The sequence below is a fragment of the Henckelia pumila genome, unplaced genomic scaffold (assembly GCF_033568475.1).
Source record: "Henckelia pumila isolate YLH828 unplaced genomic scaffold, ASM3356847v2 CTG_461:::fragment_3, whole genome shotgun sequence".
In the NCBI taxonomy this organism is placed as follows: domain Eukaryota; kingdom Viridiplantae; phylum Streptophyta; class Magnoliopsida; order Lamiales; family Gesneriaceae; genus Henckelia; species Henckelia pumila.
The window spans coordinates 2726002-2739742 of NW_027331831.1; the positions used below are offsets into that span (position 1 = coordinate 2726002).

At 32.6% G+C, this 13741-nt stretch overlaps 1 protein-coding gene across 4 annotated transcripts; it reads right to left on the minus strand.

Moving 5' to 3' along the window:
• Positions 1 to 735: 735 nt before the first annotated feature.
• Positions 736 to 11649, minus strand: LOC140871226 (cleavage and polyadenylation specificity factor subunit 2). Of its 4 annotated transcripts, XM_073273639.1 has the most exons (19): positions 11356 to 11649; positions 11058 to 11226; positions 9890 to 9986; positions 9135 to 9261; positions 8921 to 9039; positions 8476 to 8570; positions 8223 to 8374; positions 7768 to 7825; positions 7574 to 7681; positions 5768 to 6020; positions 5321 to 5505; positions 5017 to 5109; positions 3483 to 3581; positions 2589 to 2720; positions 2451 to 2495; positions 1990 to 2157; positions 1637 to 1711; positions 1482 to 1535; positions 1090 to 1407 (listed from the first exon to the last, which is right to left on the minus strand). In XM_073273639.1, the coding sequence occupies exons 1-18, from the start codon at positions 11502 to 11504 to the stop codon at positions 1491 to 1493; spliced, it is 2169 nt and encodes a 722-aa protein (XP_073129740.1). In that variant the 5' UTR covers positions 11505 to 11649; the 3' UTR covers positions 1090 to 1407; positions 1482 to 1490. The 4 variants fall into 4 exon arrangements, with proteins under 4 accessions (XP_073129738.1, XP_073129742.1, XP_073129740.1 ...); XM_073273637.1 differs by lacking the exons at positions 1090 to 1407; positions 1482 to 1535 and adding an exon at positions 736 to 1003; XM_073273641.1 differs by lacking the exons at positions 1090 to 1407; positions 1482 to 1535 and adding an exon at positions 736 to 1003 and having other exon boundaries at positions 11083 to 11226; positions 11356 to 11495.
• Between the last annotated feature and the right edge of the window lie 2092 nt (positions 11650 to 13741).

Below are 13741 nucleotides of genomic sequence, written 5' to 3' on the forward strand. Positions count from 1 at the left end.
ATGCTCCTTGCATTTTTTTAGCCTTATATATTATTTATTTAATGAAAATTAGATTTACATTAAAAAAAGTAAAAAAATTATTTAAAATGCAAAATTTTTAATTTAATTTTTATTTTTCAATTTTAATTATAAATTTCTTAACAAGCATATTTATATTTTGAAAAATCGATTAGACACGCACACGTTTGCATGTCGGGTTGGTGCATAAATTGATGGTGGAACAATGTTAATTATAAATGTGCTTGAATAGAACGAATCAATAAAAGAATTTCTGCACATTAAAAAAATGATGCTGAGATAGAACGAATCAATAGACAACTTAGGGAGTATTGGTGATTATGATTCTCCAAAAGTAATTCTAATAAAAATTTTAGTTATAAAATCACTATAATCACTTATTTATCAAACACTACTCAACTTTGATTTTTAGATTTTCACTTTTGTTTTCAAACACTACCAACTTTTTGTTTATCTTCACTTTTTTACGATCTATAAATCTAATCGCTTCTACAAAAGCATAATATATTGCAAATACTCCCTAGTAATACATGTATAAGCTCTTTATTGGATCGTTCTATTGGCTCACTGCATAATCTGATAATCACAAGGAAAATCAGCAAAAACTAGAAATCTTGATTAAAAAATGTACAAATTCTACAAAATATTAAACACAAGTCATGAATTGTAAATTGTACTTACCAATCTCACAGCATAATCTGATCATCACAAAGAAAATCAGCTAAAATTAGAAATCTTGAATAAAAAATGTACAAATTCTACAAAATATTACAAGACAAGTCATGATTTGTAAATTGCACTAATTGAGAAAGGAAAAACAAAGAAAAATCGGAACTAAAGTGTGTAAGATTAGACCAGGTATAGAAATGATACACCAAACTGAAGCCTAAAGAGAATAAAATTGTGAATACAGATGATCCCGGATTTTGTAGTACTCTTCCGATAAGGGGCCTTCGAGAATTATATGTTGTATATTGCCACCACCCTACAACAGATGTTCCAAGATTTGCCACGATTAAATTATGAATAAACTACACCTCAAAGTTACAATTGCTTCGTCCTGTAAGAAAATTTACCACCATAAAGTAGCGTTTGTATCATGAAAATTATATTCCATCAATGTCGAAAGAACTGTGTTTCATGGTTGATTTGCATCTTGAAGTTATGTACAATGTATTCATGGAATTTACACTAGAAAAACGTGTCACGACATGAAGTTTATACTAAACAACTAGGTGAACGTGGCCCATTCAAGCATACATATGACCTGATAAAAATCAACGAGATGAATTCCCGTATTACAAAGTTAAATATAAATAGTACTAGTTTTTCCAAAATTAGTTTCTATCCACTTCTTGATACGCAGGCACACCTTGGAATTTACATGCTCTGTAGATGAATTCCATTGATGTTAGAGCATATATTACCTCTATATAATTAAATCGAAATAATATCCTTGGTACCTAGGTCTTCTATGAAAAAGTTGCAATCTGCTTTCGTTTAAAAATTAACCTGTTCTGAAAAAGCATAGCCACAAAAAGGTTTTCTGTACTTGACTGACTGCTAAAAGAATGCGAAATGAGGAAATATCTTACAAATCAAAGCAAAAATCACCAACCTTTTGGTTTGAATCTCCAACTTTGCGCAGAGTCACATAGTCCCCACAACGCAATGCACCACCAGCAAATTCAACCTAAGAATATAACATATGTTAAAACCACATTAAACTCTTAAAAAATTGAAAATAAAACAGAGCAGACTAGTAGAGTGCCTAAGGCCAATCGCCAGTTTGCCACCCACTTAAATGAAACAATAATCAAATTTACATGTAATTTTGCTGAAAATTTTGTAGTCGGTCCTGAATCAAACAGCACAACATATGGCTCATTTACATAGTCAAACAGGGGCTGTCAGGAACCCGAAGGAGTTCATTTTGTGTTTAAACAACTGAATCTTTGATAACTAAAATACCTGGATCCCTTTGCTAGCAAGAAACTGCTTGAAGTCAGCCATTTTTATGTCCCCAACCAAGACTGTCTTATGCGGTGGAGCAGGAGTTGAAAGAGGAAGCAAAGACAACGTTCCACTTTCTGTCTTCCCTACTTCAGCATCAATCCATGCTATTTCATAATCTCCAAGCTATAATAAAAATGTGTGCACTTTTCAGATATAGAAAGAGTGTATTTTGAGTAAACCACATCCATTTACAAGGTGGTGACAAAACCCTGGAACTTCACAATTTGGTGTATTTGGCTAAAAATTTTAGGAAGAAGCCACTAGCCAAAGTTTTATCAACTTTAGACTCGCATGCATTTGCAACGGTTAATACACAGTAGCAAGACTTCATGCCATCTATTCACAGTGACTCTTCTTAAAATACATCAACAGTAACAGTTGGCACAGCTTCTTAAAGGAAATACTGAGGTGCTTACCTTCTTGAATAGAATGTTACTCATTAATTTCTCAGAAAGTTGAACCTATATTTCAAAAGGAAAAACATAATAAGCCCCAGATTACATGGTCAACTGCTAATGAATTCAAAAAGGAGATGTAAAACATGGACAACTTACTTTATAAGCACACAAATCTGAAGTGACATCAATTGATTCCTCAATCTGAGGAGCATATACATGGGGACAAACATTTTTGAGACAATGTTGCTTTAAATGCTCGGTGGCTTCTGCTGATCCATGTACTAAGACCTAGGTCAGAGACGAAAAGAAAAAGGTAATTGTCAAAGAAACTTAATTCAATCACCAAACTCTTTGTAAACGGTTGAAGGCAACAAAAAAACGCCTATAGATATCACATGATAAGATACCAGTCACGAATAACCTACCCCTAAAAAATGTAAAAAATTCCCAATGTTCTAAGGCAGTAAGAAGTTGTATATTATCACAAGGGATATTACTAAGTTAAAAAAGAATATTATTCGGTATCATATGATGCTACTTGCTTCTAAATTTTCAGAAGATATATCTCGTGTGTCACTGTGACGGGAATAGCCCGTATTGTGTGGGGGAAACCATACAGTCATTTGATCATATTTTGTGTTAAAAACTTCAAATAATATTCAACAATACCCTGGAATTAAGAAATATTGGAAACTTCTATGTTTATAACAATATCTTGGAGTAACGACAACATAGAGAAGAAAGGAGAAAATCTGAAAAGTTCTCATTATTTTTCTTCACAATCTTTGTGTAATTACAAGCCCGCCTATATACAAGTCTAGTTACCTTATTTCTATATATTATACAAGAAATAAGCCTTAACTGATGGGTACGAATAAGCAACAAATATTAAAAAGGACATTTTACTATAAATAACTTATTCTATTCCAGTTTTACCACTTCTCTAGGAACAAATACAAATACATATATGTGTGTGTGTGTGTGTGTGTGTGTGTGTGTGTGTTTGTGTGTGACGTAATACATAACAAAAGGCACAGAAAAGGTACTTACAAGCTTCAAGGGGGAAACATGGGCCAGAATCTTTTTGATTGAGCTGCCATCAGATCGGCCCTCAAAATCCATAAAGACCAAGGAACACTTGACATAGACCTGCGATGTTGCGTTTAACAAAGACATCAAATTAATAAAATAAATCAGACGGGTGGACTATTAACACATAGGGCTGTTCATTCGGTTACAACCGCTTGAAGAACCAAAAATTCGGTTAACCAAAAATCCTAACTGAACCGAATTAAATGGTTGAGTTTGGTTTAAACAGAAATTATTTCGGTTTTTCGGTTAGGCCGAATTTTAATTTTTTAAAATGTTTTATTTATATTCATTAACAGTAAAAATAAATAATAAAAAATGATTTAAAAACTAAAAAAAATGATTTTAAAAAATAAAATAACATCGGTTTTTGGTTCGGTTCAGATAGCCGAGCGAAAAAACAAAAAATGCAAAAAACTAAAAATCAAAACGAATTAATGGTCCGGTTTTCAGTTCAAACTGAATTTACGGTTTCAGTTTGGTTCGGGTGGTTAACCGAACCGTGAAAACCCCTAGTAATTTTAATATAAATTCAAGGACCATTCCACAGTTAGTAATAAACAGAAAACTAAAGACCTTAGACATGTGATTCACTATAGTATAAAATATGGTGTGTAAACAAGTTGAGCCCACCCGAGTAAATAAATTTTGATAGATCAAGCTCGAATTCAATACAAGCAAGCTCCAGCTCAAATTGAATTTGAGTGATTTAGAAATTTTCAGCTCAGGCACACTTGAAGATCTATTGAAAACACAAGCTGTAAAGAACTCAACACAATTTTAATCCAATGCCAAGTATAATTTTGGCAATGTGGTTTTCTGGTCATGACTGAGTAGTACATTGTTGAGAAAATAACTTCAGCTTTGTGAGAGCTAACTTCATAGAATTGAGGAATTTTGACTGTTGTTGTGCAGGTTTTAGAGTATATTTGAGTACTGGTTCAGATGATGATGCACTGTTTCAGTTGCAGTTTCCTTTGTTTGAGAACCCTAATATGCTCAGTTGGTTGTACCTGTATAGTTTCTCCTTGGCAACTTTTGATATCGTTGTGTGGTTAATTCCAAAGTATTTGTACAGACTGAAGAACTAGTTGACAAGTTAGGGCATGGTGTGCAATAACAGACTGAATAAATGCAGACAGTAGAGCAGCTTGTTTTGGAAGCAGCTACTCCAAGGGAGTTCATTAAGATTCTTAGTGGACATAGAGTCTGCTTCTGAAGAAAAAATTGAAGAAAGGCATGCAAGAGTGACACTTGGGAAGAAGGCTCGTGTGCTACCCTGTATCGAAATTACTTTAAAAATTTTGCTATATATATGTATATTTATATTTATATTTGATTACGCAGCACACATATTCTACTCCGGTTTGCCTAGAAGAAATTACTTTTAACGAATTTTTTGCATTTATGAATAACACAGTTGAGAAAATAACTTCAGATGTAGTCAGAGGCAGCGGTTGGTAAATTTTGGAAAAGTAAAAGAGATTCTACGTACAGTTTGCTCGGAAGATACTACTCTTGACGGAGCTGTATCAAATATAAGACTAGCAAATCCTTCATCAAGCTTTCCATTAAGGTCGCCATCAGCCTACAAAGTAGATGCTGTGAGATAAATAGCACAATCAATAATAAAAGGAGTTGAATAATTGATTTATGGAAACAAGTAAATGTGTCCTATGTTCTTCCAGATGTGAAAAAATCAACTCAGTAACATATGAAGGAAAGAGACGACTGTTCTTATCCAACAAGTTGATGAAAACTGACGCACAAAGAGAGGTATGCTATTAAAAAAAACTAACCAGCATTGATGCTTGGTCCATGTCTTCATCCTTGATTGTATAATCATCTGGATTGATAACTTCACCAAAATCATCCCATTCTACAGAATTCTCGTAGAAGGGGAACATTGGAGCGGCCGTAGTTGGAGGTGGAACAAACCCATCAATCAATACGTCTCTAAGAGACCCATGTTGCAAACCAACAGCTGCAAGAATGTAATGTATTTGAGTTTGCGAAAGTTGGGGGCCATGCAGAAATGTATCCTCCCTTAGTTAGGTATTATCTATACTCTTGAGAACCTCGGTTTCTCTATCCTCTAATAGAGCGGTCTGGATTTTCAGTGTGTGTACTTTCTCATATACGAACTCATTTTCCAAAATATAAAATGAAATATTTTACCTCAAAATTTCGACAAAGAAAAGTTTACTGGGTAAAATTAGCAAGTATTTTTGGGATTGAGGGATTACAATTTGAAGAAGGATTGATGATGCTGGTATCAACAACCATAGGATCATTCCCAGCAGGCTCAGCACTGGGGGAAACTTTTGATTCCTCCTCTTTGATAAGAGCAGCTTTAAGAGCCTCATCTTTTCTTTTCCGATCTTGCTCTTCTTCATATGCAGCCAACTCCTCTCCAACCAAGGGAATTCTCTTTGACATTATTACTTTAACAGCTTTAGGAGGAGGATCTGACTGAAGCATACGAGCTAGGGTGGAAAACTACAATGTGCAGAAGTCAGCAAAAATGCGCATGAACACTCCAACAGCAGCAGGGAAATGGGACCAGTTTTCTCCTCTTTCTATTCATTTTTTCCTCTTTAATGACAATGAAAAATTATCTAATTCAAGATCAAATGAATGAAGTTTTTTTTTACCAAAAAAAGAGAGCAGCCAAACCCAATAGTTCAATCTGATAACAGATGCAATTTGCTTTTTACGAAACGCCACTTGATCATTTTGTTACGGAATCAAGTTGTGTTAGTACTCCAGACCATCATTTCATCACCAGAAACTTGAATTGAAAGGTAATAGAAATCATGTTGATGGCCGGAACGATATAGGCACGGAAAAACACATTAAACTTATTACATATCCAATGAATGCAAAGATAAAAGCACTTGTGTTTGGAGCTCTTGTAATTTCTCGAGAGGTTTTGGCCTAGTCCCCTTCTTTTGTATTTCTTATTTATCTAATAAACGGGTAGGGGTCTGCCTAACCCCCGCCACAACAGGCTTTTTAAAAAAAAAAAGAAGATAAAAGCACTTGAACAAACCAAAATAATGCAAAGCCTTCCATAATACCTATACTATTTAACTAAATGAAGTACAATGATGAGTTACGATCCAGTGTTGTAAATGGTGGTAGACATTCAGTGACTACCTACCACCTAGGTGGTTGAATTTTTTCCTATTGTTGATACATATTTATGTATAATCATGCAATGCAATTACAAATAGTCATCATTCTTTATGTAATATATATAATTAAATGATGCTTATGCATAAATAAGTTTCATACAATATACAATTTATACAAGGTGCAAATAAATACATAAATACAACTTACAAGATAATTAATAAAGATTTATCACCATATTAATGCTAAAAAGGTAATATCGTTACTTTTACCAAAAGCCTGAGTTTAAAAAATTCAAGATTTCAATCAGACCACCTTCTGTATTAGCTTTGACTCCTAATCCAACAAGGACTAGACTAAACATAACTAATCTTCTAAATCATCTACATATGCACCATCATTCTCCTCGTTACATTCATAAGCCTCTCCTCATCTAACTCAAAATTAACATTTTCTACGTTCTCCTCCTCCAATGTATCTAAACCCTCATCAAGTTCTCTAATGGAGATGTTCTTTGTGCTCCTCCTTGGTGGGACTATTGTGTTTTGGAAGAGAAAGTGTTAAGTGTACAAGTGTATTAATAATAGTGTTTCGCCTCGCCCACCCCAACTCATCTTCTACCGCCTAAGGCAACGACAGGGTGGTCAACGACTGCCTCGACAGCCATTTAGAATACTGAAGAGCTTGTAAAGGGATCTACAGCCTAAGGCAACGGCGGTGCGGTCAACGGCCGCCTCGACAGCCATTTAAAATACTGAAGATTTTATAAAGGGCTCTAGCATAAAAACAAAATGGCAAAGAACTCCAATAATATTAATATTGAGAATTCCAATAGTGTCCTAATTTGGGGCCCATAACATGATTAAAATATGTTACTAATTACTACTAGATTCACAAATAGATTAATGAAAGCAAACCTGGCCTCTCTCAGTAAAAAGTACAAGGTTCTTCACATCAGCAGCCCATTCAACAAATATATCATGAGAGAATCCAGCCTCCAAACTTGCCATTGATGCTAAAACAATCTGACAGAAACACAGTGCTAAAGAGATCATGAAATTGAAAATCCAGAAATATTGAAATAATCAGTAAATTAATTTTACATCCTAACCTTTGGGCCATCATGAACATTTTCAAGCTCACTTTTATTGATCAAAAGAGTGACATGTCTGCGAATGTTGTATAAAATCATGGATAAGGGCCTCTTCACAGATTTTTATGAGCTTTTGATGTTAACAAGACACGATGAAGGCATCGGCATTTGCATCAAAACTACCAACCAATTTCTTCTTCTCAATTTAGGTTATATAGAGATCATTGGTCAAGCGCTAGGGTCAGTACATGTTCAAAAGAACTAAATCAAAGACCAAAACATCCAGGTCCAAAAATTTCCAGGACAACGAGTATAAAAATGCTGACCACACACTGAAATTTCAAGAGCAAGTGAAACTAGATGGAAATCATCTTTAACGATCCAACTATTTAATTGATGCACCATGCAGTTTTTTCTACATGCTTTCAAAACTATTCCCAACTAACCCAAAAAGTACCAAAGAGATATCTTACTTCAAAAGAAAAGCATTGTCGCGTGTATGCTCGAAGGATTTTGCTATTGAGTCACTCATCCACTCGAGAAAACTCTTGGCATAATCAACAGTACTTGATGACACATATGTAAGGAAGAAGATGGGAATCGTCAAGTGGTGCTGCTCCCAGTACTGCAAATTTTTTTTTACTCTTTCTACTTTTGATATAAATCTTAATAACCAATTGATAATAACCAGATGGAGAAACTACAATGTCATTAAGGCTGACTTACCTGTTCCAGGATTAAAAGTAGCTCCAACACTCGACCAGCTGTATCTACTGGCACCAATATCTTTCCATCCGCTCTCAATGTCCGCAGGATAACATCTAAAATATACAAGAATAAAGAACAATTTTTCCAGTAAATAGCAATCAAAGAATTTACAAAATTATAAGGCTTGATTAGGATTTACAGTGCATGTGGTCAAGTCAAAACAAAATCAAGATACATGGAAGGTTTTTCTTTTCCATCAATAAGAATAAATTTGAAAGTGATTGAGTATATGAAAAAATAGTGAAGCAAAACAAAACAAAACAAATCAAAACAAAACAAAAAAACCTGAAATTTGGGTCCAGATAGCAGAAATGTGATCTTCTCTGGATGAGTGAACAACAGAAAAAGGGAAATGGGAATTTAATAGAAATGCGGTTCGAATTTATGAATGATGATATATTACCTAGAAATTCTTGGTCCCTCTGGCGCCTTGGAGGCTGATTACTTAACAGAGCATTATAAGCATCCGTTATTAGAACTGCAGGGCGGACAAAAGACTCTAAAACAGTTCCATTCAAATGCCTGATAAAAGAACAGTGGAGTTAGCTTCTCCATACTCTGTACATGAATATCACTCTGGTTCCAAAACTTCAATTGCGCAGGGGCAGGAAGAAAACCTTTCTTTGCGATGATTGAAGTCAACAGCATATATAACATCTTCCCCGTCTTTTGTTATTTTCCAAATTGTGCCACCTAAAAGGTGACCAGCTAAGTGGGGAGCAACAACAATTCCTTCTCCTTTTCCTAGCATTAGTTATCAAGAATTGAAATATATGAAAAACAAAAGATAAGGTTATTTTTACACGTTGTTATGCAAGCATAAAATGATGATACACTAGTTCACATGGAATCACCAGCAACTAACAAAGTGTTCTCATCTATATTTTTGACGAATTTAAAAGTTCTCAAAGCAGTCATAAAAAGATAAACAGTGCAAAAATAAAAAATCCAAGCCTGAACACTGAAACTTAAATAAAAAGCTTATAATGACGACACTAACAATAAAAAGCTTTTAAATAAACAGTGAATCACGTTAAACAAAAGGGAGCTAAACAGTGCAAAAATAAAAATCCAAGCCTGAACACTGAAACTTAAATAAAAAGCTTATAATGACGACACTAACAATAAAATGATTTCTGAATTGTAAGTTAAATAATTGCAAATATTCCAGTGTAGATTATACAGCAATACATGATATGTCACATCCCCTCTTTTACATTCTTCCCTTGAGAGCACAATAAAAGAAAACTTGAAACATAAAACAACACACAAGAATAGAATTGACAGATAATAAATTAAACAACTCATAACGTGCCCAATCACCAGAAGCTTTTGGAATACAAACTTACAAACCAGCAAAGAGAAAACTTACCAGACATGTAGTAATTCTGAGAATATGTCAATCTGGTAATATTTTGAAATGCAGAATCTATATCATCCAGTGTAAATAAATCGAACTCTGACACTTGCTGCAAGAAATCAAATACAATCGGTAGGGAAAATGTATTGAGAATAAACATTGCTCAATAAGATGGTACAAGTTAACAACATTACTCGTACCAAACTGAAAATTGTGGTTTGATCTTCAATATTAGTTTTTGTAAATACCAAGTATCACTTGTTGACGCCGGTATACAAACACCAAATACCATTTTTCAGGTGCAGAAACAAAGGTATATAAGTTATAATCAAGAAATAACATGTGTGATATCATCATTAGTACTAAAACTATAATAATTCGATAATTATTTTTAGAATCTGCAATTGATACATGAGTTGATTTACAAATTTTTTCTTATTTTAATAATTTAATTACCGAAATTTGTTTCATTTTCATAATTTTGGTTAGCATAGATTGAAAATATGAGAATGGGTATTCCGTGCAGTAAAAGCATTTGTGATTTTGAAGTTCACCTAAATTTTGATTCAAACAGCACGCAATGGTTCTTATGAAATGAAAAGTTCTGATGCTTCCATCTAAACTTAACCTAGAAGAAAAGCTCAAAACATACTCTACTCAACTAGATACACACAAGTATCATCGGTTGTTGGAAAGAAATGCCAGAAATCAAGTCTCATGCACTCCCGGAAACTATAGCAAAACATTCAATAGTCATGTGACTCACAGATAGTTTAAAACAGTAATATCACTAGGGTCATGCTCCACCTGGTTACATTCTTACTGAGAATCATCATTTTTCATTGCAATCAAGAAGAAGAAAAAAAAATAATGAAAAATAGAGAGGTGAATGAAAAGGTGATTTCACTCTCCTTAATTTCAATAGCTCTTATACATGCATTAACCAAAAGGAAACTACTTGCTTTCAACTGCTGACGATATTTGACAAAATACACTGCTCCATCGTCGTATACTATAGCTAAAGTAGATAAATATTGATTTCTTGTGCAATGAAGAAAGCTAAATCACGTACACAACTGAGGGTCTAAGTTTGCGCAGCTGTTCTACAGTAGCTAATGGAAACCAGAAAGAAGAGCAACCATAATCATTCAGAAAAAAAAGTTCCTGATTAATGTTTCACCTTTCTGGAAAGATAGTGATCGTACATAGTAAGTAAACCCAATCTGTACACAGGTTCGGTCGCATAAACAGGAGCACATAGTCCAAGTTCTTTCATGGCGTAAGGCAATGCGCCGAGATGAAGTGTGTCAGGGTGGGATAGCAATACGGCATCCACAGCTGAAGCTACCCTGATCGACATTGAAAGCTTTCTCCATAGTTATAATTGTAAATTTTTGAAACTCACGATGACATGTAAACCAACCATCCAGCGAACATAAAGATTCAACAACAGTGAACTACGTTGTGCTACATCAAACCTGGCGAGGGGTTGAAGAAGGGAGGCATCAAAATGGTCGTTCCAACCGCAATCAATGAGTATATTGAAGCCGTCAATGGAGACCAAGTACGAGAGCGGGTTCTCATTGTACACTCCACACAGAGGCTTCACTTGCACCGATGTCCCCATTTTCCCGTACGAATTTGCTTCCTTTTTCGCTTTGATTTCTTCTTATTTTTGTTTATGTTCACGAATTTTTGCGATTCTTCTTCGCAGTTCAACTGAGCTCAGGATGGGGATGCAGGGTTTTAGGATCCGTGTGTTCTTGCCCAAATTGTTTATCCGGGTTCAAATCATCGGCCCATTTTGACGCTAGTCTACTTTTAAAATTTTAATAATTACTTTGAAATTTTTTGTCCGCGTATTAACATTCATTATTCCAGAAAAAAAAAACTATTGTTATAAATGTATCAACATAATTCTTTATAAAAAACCTAATTATATAAAAATAATTTTTTTATGTTGACCAATTTTGAAATTGTTTACAATTTTTTTTACATGCTTGTAACGGTGTCAAGGATATTAATATATTATTATATTTAATTTTAATAATATATTTTAATTGTTTTGGAATTTTTAATTTTTATTTTTATTATTATAAAACAGTTAATCATAACATTTTTTTTATGTGATGTAACATGATAAAAAATTAAAATTGTAAAAATACTTCCTCAGCCTAATATCCACGTTTTTTTTTGTCTCAAATATATAGTCGTATATCATATTTAGTAATATTTTTTTACACTCCTTTACTAATATACTCCTATTAACTACATCTTGAAAATTGTGCAATCAGTTTTTAATACATTAAATAGACATAATGTTAAAATTCTGAACATAAAGTACTAAATTCACAAACTCTATTTAAAAAAAAAAAAAAAAAACCTAATCGATTGATTTTTGAAAAAATTGTATTTTTTTGTTTTGTGTTTGTTTTTTTTTGTCATTTTAGTCCTCTGTGTTAATCAAATTTCAGTTTGTCATGCATCTCCATATTTTTGTCAATTCTAATAATTTTTCATCGGAAGTGTTAATGTAAACCACAATATTGATGCGGCTTCTGAAAAATACTAAAATCGGCCAAAAAACAAAGATAATAGACGAATGTTGAAATTTGACAACGTAGAAAGTCCAAAATTATAAAGAAATCACACAATGTAGTTTTCCTTTTTAGAAAACTAGCATTTGAACATTTTAACATCTACTATTTTTTTTTTTGGAGAGTCATTTTAACATCTACTTTCCATTTTAGAATAAGAGTGACTTCTCATGTATCATGAGTCAATTTTGTGAGACAAATCTTTTAATTGGATTACCGATGAAAAAGTATTATTTTTATGCTAAAAATATTAATTTTTATTGTATATATGAGTATGATTGACCCGGATAAAGATCCGTGAAACCATCTCTTTAAAGACTTACTCTATGGTTGTGTTTACTTGCTATGATAAGTATAGAATTATATTAATAATCTTAAGCAATCACATGTGTACTTGCTTTTTGAGGGTCTGTATTAACTCATAAAGTTCATCCATAGTTACCTAATTTAAACTTTAAACCTTGATGATTTATCCCAAATAAATGGTATGATAAATAATCATTATATTTCTAATTGAAAAAATTACACTAATATCCTTAATTTACTTTCCAAAAAAATAATATATAAAAATCTCATTTAAAAAAATTATATAACATGGATATAAATTTCAAATACTTTAAGATATATTAATACATTTGAAAAAAATTCTAATAATTTAATATGTAATTAATACATTTCATTAGAATTTATCCTTATTCATGGGGAATTTTTTTTTAACTCAATTTATTAATTTTTTAAAAAAATAAATAATATTTATACTTAATAATTTTGGTCAATTAAAATAATTTACATGTGGATTAATAATAATTTACATTTTTCAATAAAAATCACAATCTCAATTTTACAAATAAAAACTAAAAATAAGATTATATATTATACAAAAAAGTCAAAATTGTAACTCGTCATTTAATCATAATATCAATCACAAAATTGATCCATTAAAGTAAACCTGTGATTGTTTATGGATCATCATTCAACATTCTATAAAATTAGTTTCATAGTCTTATTATTATTTATCTATATATAATTAATCTCACTAAGTAAACACATCCATAATGTATCATTAATACTGTCGAGTATCATTAATATTGTCGAATTAAAATTATCCAACTCGCATGTCTTTGTTTCGATATCACACATTTTTATTTTCCTTTCACGTTGTTAATTGTTTTTTATTTGTTAATTTTCTATCAACCATTTTGCCTGATATGTAGTGGCTTTTTTTTCGGAAGACGAAAACTCCATAAGAATAGTATGATCATGAAAA